The 12,868-nt window shown below is 34.2% G+C and overlaps 1 protein-coding gene across 13 annotated transcripts in view; it reads right to left on the reverse strand.

The window, feature by feature from the left end:
- Window positions 1–12,868, reverse strand: part of RBMS3 (RNA binding motif single stranded interacting protein 3) — a 1,423,334-nt gene that overhangs the window by 88,369 nt on the left and 1,322,097 nt on the right. For 9 of the 13 annotated variants that reach the window (XM_070492733.1, XM_070492730.1, XM_070492734.1 and 6 more), the window contains one exon: window positions 11,619–11,669. The exons of the other annotated variants lie outside the window; for them this stretch is intronic. In XM_070492733.1, coding sequence (XP_070348834.1) covers window positions 11,619–11,669 — 51 coding nt within the window. The remainder of the gene's footprint in view (window positions 1–11,618; window positions 11,670–12,868) is intronic. 13 annotated transcript variants of the gene reach the window in all.

Here is a 12,868-nt window from a genome sequence, read left to right on the forward strand (position 1 = left end):
TTGTTTAATGAATACCCACATACTTCACATATTTGTTAAGGTTTTAGATATGAATGGACATTTTATTCCAAAGTACTATGAATGAACAAATAGTTCCACAGACTAGCTGTTCCCTTATCTTCAATCCTTCAGTGATTTCTTAGTAGTTTCTGTTGCCCTGGCAACATTTATAAAATAAACGATTTACCCTATCTCTGTATGATTGTGTTACCCTGGTAACTTGCCATTTTCTAGAAAGTTTGACATGGATTTTATTTTAGCTGCATACTTGCTTTCTCTAGAGATAATCCATAGAAAATGAGGTTTTAATAGATTGGATACTTAGCATTGTGTTTCTATTTAATTATATTTAAAATGTTAAACAACTATTAAAAGTGTAATGTTATCAACATCTTTACAAAGGAAGTGGCAAATTCTGCTTTACTGGTGATGCAGTGACAAAGAAATTCTAAGTACTATCTAAGGACACATTGAGGGTCATGTATGATTGGAACTTCTTCTCTTAGCAGCTGGGTCAGTCTTGTGTTCAAAATGCTGTGCCTGTGGTTCTAAAAATGTAATGCATTATTCCTTGAGTAATTCTTTCTTTTTAAAGGTCCATAGTAAAATAATATAAAACCACATGCCAAAAGACAGGTCATATGCACACTTTTGGATTGCAAAAGATTCCAGAATCACCACCAGAATCATCACTAAGCCACTCTTGTGCTTAGGAGACAAGGATCTTAGACATCAAGAAATGTTCTCTCCCAGCTTTCAGATGCTCTACTTGAATGATGAACATTACTCCCTAAACTATTTCCATGGACATAAAATGATTATGTACAGAGGCTTGGCATAATAACATTTTCATGATGCAGCGAAATTTAAAATTTTTTTCCATTCATGATTGATTCATCCATTACTCCACTGGAAATTATGACTTTTTCACACTTATCAGTAACATAATTTAGCCTTTCTGTTTTACGTTTTCCAAAATAAACCTAAGTTCTAGACAACAGCATTGGAACCATCAAGCTAATAAAAATGTGTAGAAAAGTGTGCCAGATTTGACTAATAAAAGTTGTACTTTAATTCACCTTTCCAAGCAAATCTTTCTTCTACTTCCTAACACAAACATTTCACTTAATGTAAGCTATTTGCCTCTTTGCCCCTTGAAATAACTTGACACCTCTCCATACATTTTGTGTCATTTTTACCTAAAGTGCACTCTTCCTTTTTCTTTAACCCATAAACAACATCCATTCTTTAAGCTTATGTTTATGTCTTTGTTCTTCCCACCCTTAAATAGTCATGAATACCTTGTCATTTTCAATGTTATATAATTGCTAAACATTTAACATCTTTCTGCTGTAGATTTTAATCAAATCATCCTAAACTATAATAATTACCTTCACAACTAGATTATTTCTTTTTCCCTTCCTCCCATTTCCAACAACACTTAAAAAAATATTCTATATATATTTGATGCTCAAGAATATTTGTTTAATGCTAGTTGATTTTTTTTCATTGAACTCAAGGTCCTCAATTTCATAAAATGAAGAGTCAATGACTAGTATAGCTAAGGACCCAGGAAAAGAAAGACTTAATTAAGTGAAATTTCAGACAAGTATTCCTCAAATTTCACTGCAATCAGGGTCATATAAAAACTCCATACATTATTAAACATTTCTCTCTTTGATGGTTTCATATGTGAATCCTTTTAAATCTTCAAAAATAGATACATGCAATGATATTTAAAAATGTTCCAGAATTTAAGAAAAGGAATCCTCCCAAATTATTTTTTTGAAGCCCTTATAATTCTGCTATTAAAATATGACAAAAATAGTACACACAAAAGAGAATAATGTTTAATAATTTTATTAATAAAGACTGATTTCATAATAGTAAACAAAATATTAACAAATATAATCAAGAATTATAGTTTTAAGAAAGTTATATCATGACCAAAAGAAGTTCATTGTAGAATGGTTTCACCTTAAGAAATATATTGATGACATTAACTAAAATATAATTAATTATAAATATGTTAATAAAATAAAATTGATAAAAGAAATAAAAAAACTTAATATTTTCTCAAAAGAACTTTGATTACATTCAGCATTTACACCTGTTTTATAAAAACCAAACACTTCACAGTGGCATTTTAACTAAGATAAAGAATAAGTCAAAGAATACACTCCATTACAATTGGGCAAGAAAATGGATTGTGAAATATAAATATTTGAAATGAAGTGGAAAATGAGATTATTTTGATGGCCTGGGAAACTTGAGAATCAATTAAATAATATATTGGAAATAATAAGAGAATTGAGAAAGATAGTTGGTTATGAAATTATTTCATATATGGAATTGAAGAAGGATTACTAGCACCATGAAGACTCAACTTTAAATTTCTCAAAAGTGGGACACCCTACAAGAGAGCTAATCGAGAACACGAGGAAGAAAAGAAAGACCGTGCTAGATTAAAAGAGGCATAAAGGACACACCAACCGGATACAATATGTGGTCATTGATTGTTTCCTTATTTGGTTAAACCACCTGTAAAGAACACTTTTTGGACAGTTGAGAAAATTTGATTAGAGAAGATACAAAATTTATTGACATGGGAAAGTGGAGATCATTAGCTGAAAACAGTTTAAAAATAGCATGTACTGTGTGATCTCATTTTAGTGAAAGATAACACATGCATACACATATATGATATATGTGTGTGCATGTGTAGATATAGATAGATAAAGATACAGATAAAGATCTGGAAAGATATACTATTAGACGTTAACTGGAGGAATCTTTGAATAAGAGGAAATTGATGTTTTTATCTTCTTTTTAATGATGAATATCTTTCAAACTTCAACAGTGATTTTGAATAATTAAAGGATGTTTTAAAATTTAAAATCAATAACATTAGTACACAAAATAGATTACTTTTCTATTTACCAAGGTGAACAAAAAGAAATATAAGAAAAAATTTGTAACTATAATAACAAAAATATTTAGAAGCCAAATAAAATATTTAAGAAATGTACAGTACATATATGGAGGAAATTTTAATACTCTACTAAGGGACTCAAAAGACATAAAAGAACTCTTGATTAAACAACATGCTACTGAACAAATCATGGGTCAAAGAAAAAGTCAAAAGAGGAATCAAAAAATATGTTGAGACAAATGAAGATGGAAATACAACACACCAAAGCTTATGAGATGCAGCAAAAGCAGTTATAAGAAGGATGCTCATAGAGATAAATGCCTACATTAAGAAAAAAGAAAGCTCAAATAAACAATCTAACTTTTCACCTCAAGGAGCTAGAAAAAGAAGAACAAACTAAGCCAGAAGTAAGCAGAAGGAAAGAAATAATAAAGATCAAAGCAGAAATAAATGAAGTAGAGACTAAAAAGGCAATAGAAAACATCAATGAAACTAAGAGCTGGTTTTCTGAAAAGGTAAACAAAATAGACAAACTTTTAGCTAGACTTACCATGAAAAAAATAAATAGGACTCAAATAAATAAAATCAGAAATGAAAGAGGAGATATTACAACTGATACCACACAAATAGAAAGGATCCTAAGAGACCACTATGAACAATGATACACCAAAAACTTAACAATCTAGAAGAAATGGATAAATTCCTAGAAACAGTCAACCTACCAAAAGTGAATTATGAAGAAAAACAAATCTGAGCAAACCAATTATTTATAAGGAGATTGAATCAGTAATCAAAAACCTTCCAAAAAAGAAAAGTCCAAGACCAGATGGCTTCAATGGTGAAGTCTACCAAACATTCAAGAAGAATTAGTACCAATCCTTCTCAAACTCTTCCAAAATATAGAAGACGAGGGATCATTTCCAAACTCATTTTACAAGGGCAGCATTATCTTGATATGAAAACCAGATAAGGACATTACAAGAAAAGAAAATTAGAGGCCAATATCCCTGATGAACACAGATGAAAAAGTCCTCAACAAAATATTAGCAAACTCAACTAAACAATACATTAAAAGGATCATAAACCATGATCAAGTGGGATTTATTCCAAGGATGGAAGGATGGTTCAACATCTACAAATTAATCAATATGATACACAACATTAACAAAATAAAGATACAAATCATAGGATCATCTCATTAGATGCAGAAAAAACCTTTGACAAAATTCAACATCCATTCATGATAAAAACTCTCGGCAAGCTAGGTATGGAGGGAACATACCTCAACATAATAAAAACCATTTATAATTAGCCCACAGCTAACATCATACTCAACAGTGGAAAGCTGAAAGCTTTTCCTTTAAGATCAGGAATAAGACAAGGATGCTTACTCTTGCCACTTTCATTCAACACAGTACTAGAAGTCCTAGCCAGAGAAATCAGGCAAGAAAAAGAAATAAAAGGCATCCAAGTTGGAAAGAAAGTAGCAAAACTATTTGCAGATGACATGACATATATAGGAAATCCCAAAGATTCCACCAAAAACAAACTGTAGAACTAATAAACAAATTCAGTAAAGTTGCAGGACACAAAATCAAGAAACAAACATCAGTTGGATTTCTATATATTAACAATAAACTGTCAGAAACAGAAATTAAGAAAACAATTCCATTTACAATTTCATCAAAATGACTGAAATACCTAGGAATAAATTTAACCAGGGGTGAAAGAAACTGAAGATAAAAATAAATGGAAAGATATTCTGTGCTCTTGGATTGGAAGAATTAATATTGTTAATAGGTCCATACTACTCAAAGCAATCTACAGATTCAATGCAATTCCTACTGAAATTTCAGGGGCCGGCCCTGAGGCTGAGTGATTAAGTTCAGGCACTCTGCTTCGGTGGCCCAGGGTTTCGCCAGGTCGAATCCTGGGTGCAGACACGGCACCACTCATCAAGCCATGCTGAGGAGGCATCCCACATGCCACAACTAGAAGGACCCACAACTAAAAATACACAACTATGTACCAGAGGGGCTTCGGGAGAAAAAGGAAAAATAAAATCTTAAAAAGGAAATTTCATTTTTTACAGATACAGAAAAAACAATCTTAAAATTTGTAGGGAACCACAAAAGAGCCCAAATAGCCCAAGCAATCTTGAGAAAGAAGAACAAAGCTGGAGACATACTCTTCCTGATTTCAAACTATACTACAAAACTACAGTAATCAAAACAGTATGGTATTATAAAAACAGACACACAGATCAATGAAACAGAATAAAAAGCCTAGAAATAAACTCATGTATATATGGTCAATTAATTTACAACACAGGAGGCAAGAATATAAAATGGAGAAAAGTCTGTAATAATGTTGGGAAAAGTGGATAGCCAAATGCAAGAGAAAAAAACTGGATCCCTATCTTATACCATGCACAAAAATCAACTAAAAATGAATTAAAGACTTGAACATAAGACATGAAACCATAACATTCCAGAAGAAAACAGGGAGTGAGCTTCTTGACATGGTCTTGGCAACGATTTTTTGGATTTGACATCAAAAGTAAAGGCAACAAAAGCAAAAATAAACCAGTGAGACTACATCAAACTAATAAGCTTCTGCACAGGAAAGAAAATCATCCAAAAAATAACAGGCAATTTATGGAATGGGAAGAAATATTTGAAAATCATATATCTGATATGGGATTAATATCTAAAATATATTAAGAACTCATACAACCCAATAGCAAAGAAAAAACAAAGAATGATTTAAAAAAGGGACAGAGGAACTGAATAGACATTTTTCCAAAGGAGACATACAAATGGCCAACAGGTAGATGAAAAGATGCTCAACATCATTAATCAGCAATGTTGCTTTCTATGCACTAATGCACTAATCTACGGCTGCTTTCACACTACAACCACAGAATTGACTAGGTGTGACAGAGACCATATGGCTCACAAAACTGAAAATATTTGCTGTTTGGCTCTTTACAGAAAAAGTTTGCCCTATCAGGAAAAACTGATAAATACTAAATACATAACACTAAATACCAAAATTCTGTCTGATAAATGCCATAAAATTAAATTCAAGGTATGCAGAGAAAATATCTAGATTATTTACAACAATGTTAACTTACAAATTGTAATAATATCTTTGAAAAATAAGAAAAGATCAATACCCCAAAAGATAAACGAGCAAAGCAAATGAACTTGGAGCTCAAAGAAAAGGAAAATAAAATAGCCAATAAACATATGAAAAGCAACTCAACTTCTCTAGGGCTCAGAGAAATAAAAGTAAAACATCAATAGGATACCATTCACTATTTATCACATTAACCAAATATTTGAAACTTGACATCACCCAGTCTTAATTGAGACCATGGGGAAATAAACACTCTCAATTAAGCGCAATATGACAATAACACATATTAAATTTTAAAGCACATATACCTTTCGGACCAGCAATTTATCCTAAAGATATTTTCTCACAAGTGTTCAATATTACAGTCTTGAGCTTATGTGCAAGTATTAAAAGCAACTTAAAGGACTATGGATAGGAACTAAGTTAAATACCTTTTGGTGCATTTATATAATGGTATACCGTGAAGTGTTAAAAAAAACCCTGACAGATCTATATGTGGGTCATATGTGGTGACATCCAGACATTTTACTATTGGGGAAAAATAAAGCAAATTGCAATACAATATTTGTAGAGTGATCTTGTATATATGTTAAAAATACACAGATTTACACACACACACATATATACTTTTGCATGCATGAAAAGTTGACTGGATAATGACATACAAACTTGTTTACAAGGCTTACTTCTGGAGAGTAGAAGCTATGAGCAAAGGGATCCTACGTGGCCAGTCTTTCATGCTCTATGTACTTGCGAATTATGAGCCTTGAATTTCACTTTTTAAAGTTTTTTTCCCTAAAGTCACGAGGTTATGTTTGAAAAATTACGGTAGAGTTTTGAAGCTACATTTAATAATGTCAAAGCCACCACTGCTTCTTACAGAAGTCAAGGTGTCTGAGAGACTTTCTGTGGAAATGATTTTGCTCATATGCACTTTACCCCCGAAGTGTATTTAAAAGGAGGTGACACTCAAAAGAAGATGCTCCTTCTAAGTTTATTTTCCCTCATTTGAATTCTCTCCCAATAGAAATAGTATATATGGGTTAGAGTTGATGTTGTTTTGTTTTGTCTATTTAGTTAAAAAAGGCTTTGACCTGTAGATCTATATCTACAAGGTTAACTCCTTAGACAGCAAAAACATTTGATTTTGGTACTTTGATGATGAAACTACAAGGGTTAGGATTTTTGTTCAGCTCAGGAACAAAAGGATACTATCTGAAAACCTTGCTTCCTGAACAGAATTCTAATGATTTAAATATTCTTTCCAAACTTGGTAATCTGCTTTTACAGGAAACACATCTGCAAATTTGGAGAACACAACTTGTAAAATTAAGTCTTAAGCCTTACCTATTTACAGGTGAAGAATGACCGAATCAAATGTTCTGGAGGTTTTTGCAAAGCCTTGTTGTAGAAGGAAGTTTATATTAACTCTTTAGCTGTAAACTTAAGGTTTATTAATCATAAAAGTCATAATTTAGCCATGCACAGCAACAAATCATCCAATGATTCAATAAAGGCATCTTCATTTCTTAGAATGTGGTAATTAGAGAACCAATTTGTAATTAAGTAAAAATGAAAGCTGACCTTTCTGTTTGAGATGAAATAATGCTAACCATATGAAGAATGGGAGATTTATGATTCAACTGAGCCTAAATAAAATTTGAAGGAACAGAACTATGCTTCATCTCGGGAACTATCATCTTTTCTCCTTGTCAGCACAGATTTAACAAACTATCTGACGTATTGCAATAGAGGAATTTCAATTGTGCATTCATATGAGATTCCAATGTGGCATGTTGCTATGCAGAGTAGATATTTGGTGCAATCCATCTCCTATTAAAATTCTGTCAGTGTAATAGTGAGATTTCAGAGTAGAGTACAGAACCCTGCACGGAGAAGCAGCAACAAATATCCGATTGCTTTGACAAAGTCAGCATTTTCACTTCCTCAGAGCAGAAAGTGAATTTCTAATTCAGTTTAACAGTGCTCTCTCCCCAGTGTCTGTTCAGGTGAACAACAATAAAGTGCAAACAGAAACAATTTTGCTGCCCTAAGTGGGGTTTGACAACTTCCCAGGGGACCCAATAAAGTCCCAAAGTCTGATAAGTGATGGAGAGCTGTCTTCTTGCGCAAACACCAGTGTGATAGTTAGAACGTAGGCGAGGAGACTTTGATCCCCTCTTCCTCAAAAGTGACAAGCCTCTCAGAACCTTTTTCTAAATCTACAAAAAAGTACATTGTACACAATTTAGAGAATGAAATCTCCCAAGAAGCAAACTTAAGTGGCAAACTTCAGCTATATGCTTATGCTTTCTGTTCTTCTCTAGTCCCTTTACTACTGCCTTCCTTGCCTTCCATCATTTATTTCATTTCTCTCTCGCTGATTGATACCCCTCCAATCTAACCATTCATCCACCTGGTAAAGACCTGAGGCACTGTGCTCTACTTTAAGTACTGATTTCTCTTCAGATATAAACCTGGCTGAGATCTTAGAGTCCTTCGAGTCAAGCATGAAAAGAACCTGAAGGGCTTCTGGCTCCAGAATGAGAGTCAGTGTGCATTCATAGTGATGGGGGAGAAAAACATACCTCTACACTGAGAGCTTATACATAAGATGTTCTCAAATTGGGGGAAGAGAAAACGTGAGACAGGAGAACAGTTGTAAGCAAATAAGAATTATGGGCAACATATTTGAGATATCATATAGATATTGACAATTTGAATTTATTTAAAAGGTAGGTTCCAGTTACTGATATAAAGCAGGTACCCCATGGGCCATTTTTTTTTTTTACTACTAGGCGTTAAATGGTTTAGTAAATAAATGAAAAAAGTATCAATCTATGCAATTTGTCTTATTTATAGCCACAGAGGCTACCTCCACCAAATTCATTAGCAGAGTAAGTTAAATAAATAGTATGAATGGGGTAGAAATAGGTGATTATTGCTTATTCTCAATTTTCTTCTTGTACCAACACTCATTTTACATAATTGGGCTAATCTAAAGCATAATGTGCAGTCTACTCATATAACTAAATAATAATAATAATTTATTGAGTGCTTGCTATTTATTAGGCACTATTTTAAGAGTTTTAATACCTTATTTCATTTAATGAACAAAATGTATAATTATTCAGGTATTATCATGCCCATATTACAGATGAGGAAACTGTGGTGCAGAAAGTTTACTTACCCAAAGTTCCATAGCTAGGAAGGGTTTCTTAGCCCAAAGAGCCTACCCAAGAATTCATGCTATTAATCATCAAGTCATTCATTCATTCTTCTCAGATCCAGGTATTGTGTTTCTTCACCTTAGATTACTTAAGTATTTTTGTCTTTTAGTATCATAGAGGGATTAATTTAACCCCCACTTTGATGATGAAATTAAGACCAGAAGGATAAGGTTATTTATGCAGTATAGACAACCAGCAAGATTATTACAGGGCAAAGATTGATGGCACAAACTCTGTGTTTCCATGACACTGTTTAGCCAACTTTTCCATGTTAAAGACAACAAAGTGGTGGGTGGCCCAGCCATTCCTTTTTCCAGGAATCTGTCCCAGCCACAAACACTACATTTTAAACCAAGTGACCTAAGCTCAAACATGATGCACAGTCTAGTCATAGGAAGTGATAAGCTATCAGTGAGCAGTTGCCATAGCAAAGAAGATCCAAGGGGACAAATTAACACACACACACATACCCACGCACACACACACGGCTATTGCTAGAGGAAGATGTAAGAGAAATCATACATCCAAAAATGGGACTGAAGCTGTGCTGCAGTGGAGGAGGTCAAGAAAAACTTTGCTAAGGTCCTGAGTGCCAGCTGAAATAAAGATGCATACAAACATTTTCCTTTCTCCTCATAGCTCTAGAAGTACTGTAGAATCTTACATACTTTGAGATCTGGAAAAGTATTCAGATTTTGCCAGATGTGAATTCCTTTTGGCCACAACAAGATGATGCTTAACCTCAATGAGAGGACTAAACTAGCAATAGTGCTCTTTAGGTGAACACATTTTGTTTTAGAAGGTAGTTGTTTCTTTCTAGAAAGTCTTCTGTATAGAAATTGGCAGGACTTCTTCCCTTTTCCTGTGTTGGCTCACTCTGTGCAATACATTGGTTTGGCAGCATAAATTAAATTCTACCTCATGACTTGGATAGAAAAGTGTAGCCTGGATTCATTGCATGTTAGTATGATTTATAGAACATAGACCAGATGAACTCAGGAAGCCCCCGAAGTGTGTAAGTAAGAGTAAATAGAGGGATTTGCAAAAAAATATAGTCTAAAGTTCTGCTGTAGTAAGCTACATATATTTTACTCTTTAAATAAAAAACAAACTATCAAAACATTAGGAGCAACATGGAATGTTCCTTAAAAAAAAACGGACAAAGCTCAAATATGAAAACCAGGTGCTGTGATCCTTTGAGTCCAGGAAATGGATGCCTGTGTATTTAACTCCTTGGTCTTTGACATGTGCTACTTTCTTTATATTTAGCTTTTAAAACGGTCAAAATGTAGCTCTGCTTCTTCTTTGTACAACTAATACATTCAATAAAAAAGATAATGGTAATAATAACGCATAGCATGTCATACTTTGTTGTTTTCACATATGGTCTCTCACTTGATCCTCCCAAAAGCTCTAAGTATAGAGACAGAAAAAGAAACAAAGGCACAGAGGTGAGCATGCCCAGGAGAGTACACCAGAGACCTTGTCATACAACTTTCAGTCTAGGCCTCTTTCCCCTACCTCAAACTCTCATGATTGTATTGCTATTGAAAACTCTCTATCTTGTACCTCTCTACAGCTAGAAACCCTGGAAGACCTAGACAAAGATAAATGTAATCATGAGCCTTCAGTATAGATTCTAATGGAATATGTAATATTTTTCACTTGGGACTGATGTAATATTGTGCCACAAAATGGGAAATCTAGCAAGTAGAAAACAGAGCTTGAATATTTTTGGAAGAAATTTTCCACTAAAGAAGAAAATGACTCTAGTCAGTTAACATAAAAACTATCTACCAACCTTGCTCTCTATCTATATATCTCCATCTATCAGTAGACAACTACCTTCATATTTCAAAAATATTGCTTTGAGTCAACACTTGGCTATGATATTCAAAATCGCCCCTGAAGCACACCAAACTGCATCTGAAGAAAACGAAGCATAACAGAAGGAGAAGGAAAACAGGAAGGACTTCCTCTCATAATGGATTTAACTGTCCAGAGTTCAGAGTTCTTGCATGGAGTTCCTGCATGAATTCCCCATTCATAACAAATGGTAGACATCAGCTTGGAAGGTTGACTGCTATTTCCTCCAATAAATTTGTTCTCTCTCTCTCGTCTCTTTCTCTCTATCCCTATCTATCTATTGTACACGCTTTTGTAGAATTTCAGGAACAGCTTTTTATCTGGAAAATACGGCTGCCTGAAAGAGCTATGGAATATAACAAAAGCTTTACCCCAAAGCTTCTATGCATTACAAAAGCTTGCACTTGGATAATAGAAATATTTAGCCTCAGGTGACTGAGAACACTTACTGTTGGTTGCATAACGTATGGCGGATGAGGCATCCATGAAGTACTCTGGACCTATGCATCAAACAGCATTTATTAGCACAAAGCAATCACAGAGAGAACTTGGTTCTTGTGTTCAGTGGAGTCACACTAGGTCATAAGAAAGTGGAGTCCATCTGACTTTACGGCTAATTAGTGCTCAAAACTAAGGACAGAAAGGAAATTCTTGGACCTGATTAAATTGCTCCCTGAAAAATGGTGAAAACTAAAGCAAATTCCTACTTTGTGGGAGCTGACTGCAGTGCTCACACAGACCAGGTTGGGCCTTGGAGCGTATTTTGAGGTTGGTGTTGGAGATTAAAGTCTTGGGAGGCCTCGGGGACCTCCTATTTAGAGGTCAACTCCCAGGGATACACAGGCAAATAATGAAAGAGGCAAGAGTTGACTGCTAAGACTTCCTCTCTTTCTGTCATTGGTTCTAACTTCAAATTCTCAAGTGATCCCATCTTGGAAGTAAGTCCAAGTGGTAAAAGTCGGGGTAAGAATGAAGGAGATCAACCAGAAATTTTGAGGAATGCTTTGGGTTAAACCCAAGTTAAGCAAGTTTGTGATATTTCTTCTCGTGGTAACTGGTATGGCAAATAAAAATGAGTATTTGAGCCAGCCAACTGTTCTGAAACGTGCCTTGTCAGCCAAATAAGAAAATCAGCTTGTAAGAGCTGATTGCTACATAGAGAACCCTGAAAATTTTGTTTTCAGTATATTCACACCAATGAAATTGTCAATGCACTTTAGATTTAAAAAATAAAAAGAAGTGGTGAAAGATGAGAATCAACAACATAGGAAATTGCTGTAACTCTTTTTTTGAAAACAGAGAGCTGGAGTTAAATTCCACTTATGAGCCCTCCCAAGTGAAATTACTTTTCTGTGGATATTTTATTCATGTCACCAAAGTGCTCTACATTGGGACTCAATGGGTGGTCTTGGCTGAAACAGGCCGAGGTTAGGAAAAAAAGATAAAAAAAACAAAAACACACATTACAATCAGGCAGGCCTGCAGGAAGAACAAAAACTGAACAGCACCTGCACGTAGCCTCATGGGTCCCAAGGAAAGGCAATTAAGAAATCAACCATTCTGAGACCCTCGAATGCAATTCACACAAAAGTCTATTCTGTTCACCCACCAACATGGATCAAGAATCTAAGTGTAGAAAAAGAATGAAAATGATCTGCTACAGGGGGAAGCAGTTAAGAAAAAAATGCATATAGTCTCA

Source organism: Equus asinus, chromosome 21 (assembly GCF_041296235.1).
Source record: "Equus asinus isolate D_3611 breed Donkey chromosome 21, EquAss-T2T_v2, whole genome shotgun sequence".
In the NCBI taxonomy this organism is placed as follows: Eukaryota; Metazoa; Chordata; class Mammalia; order Perissodactyla; family Equidae; genus Equus; species Equus asinus.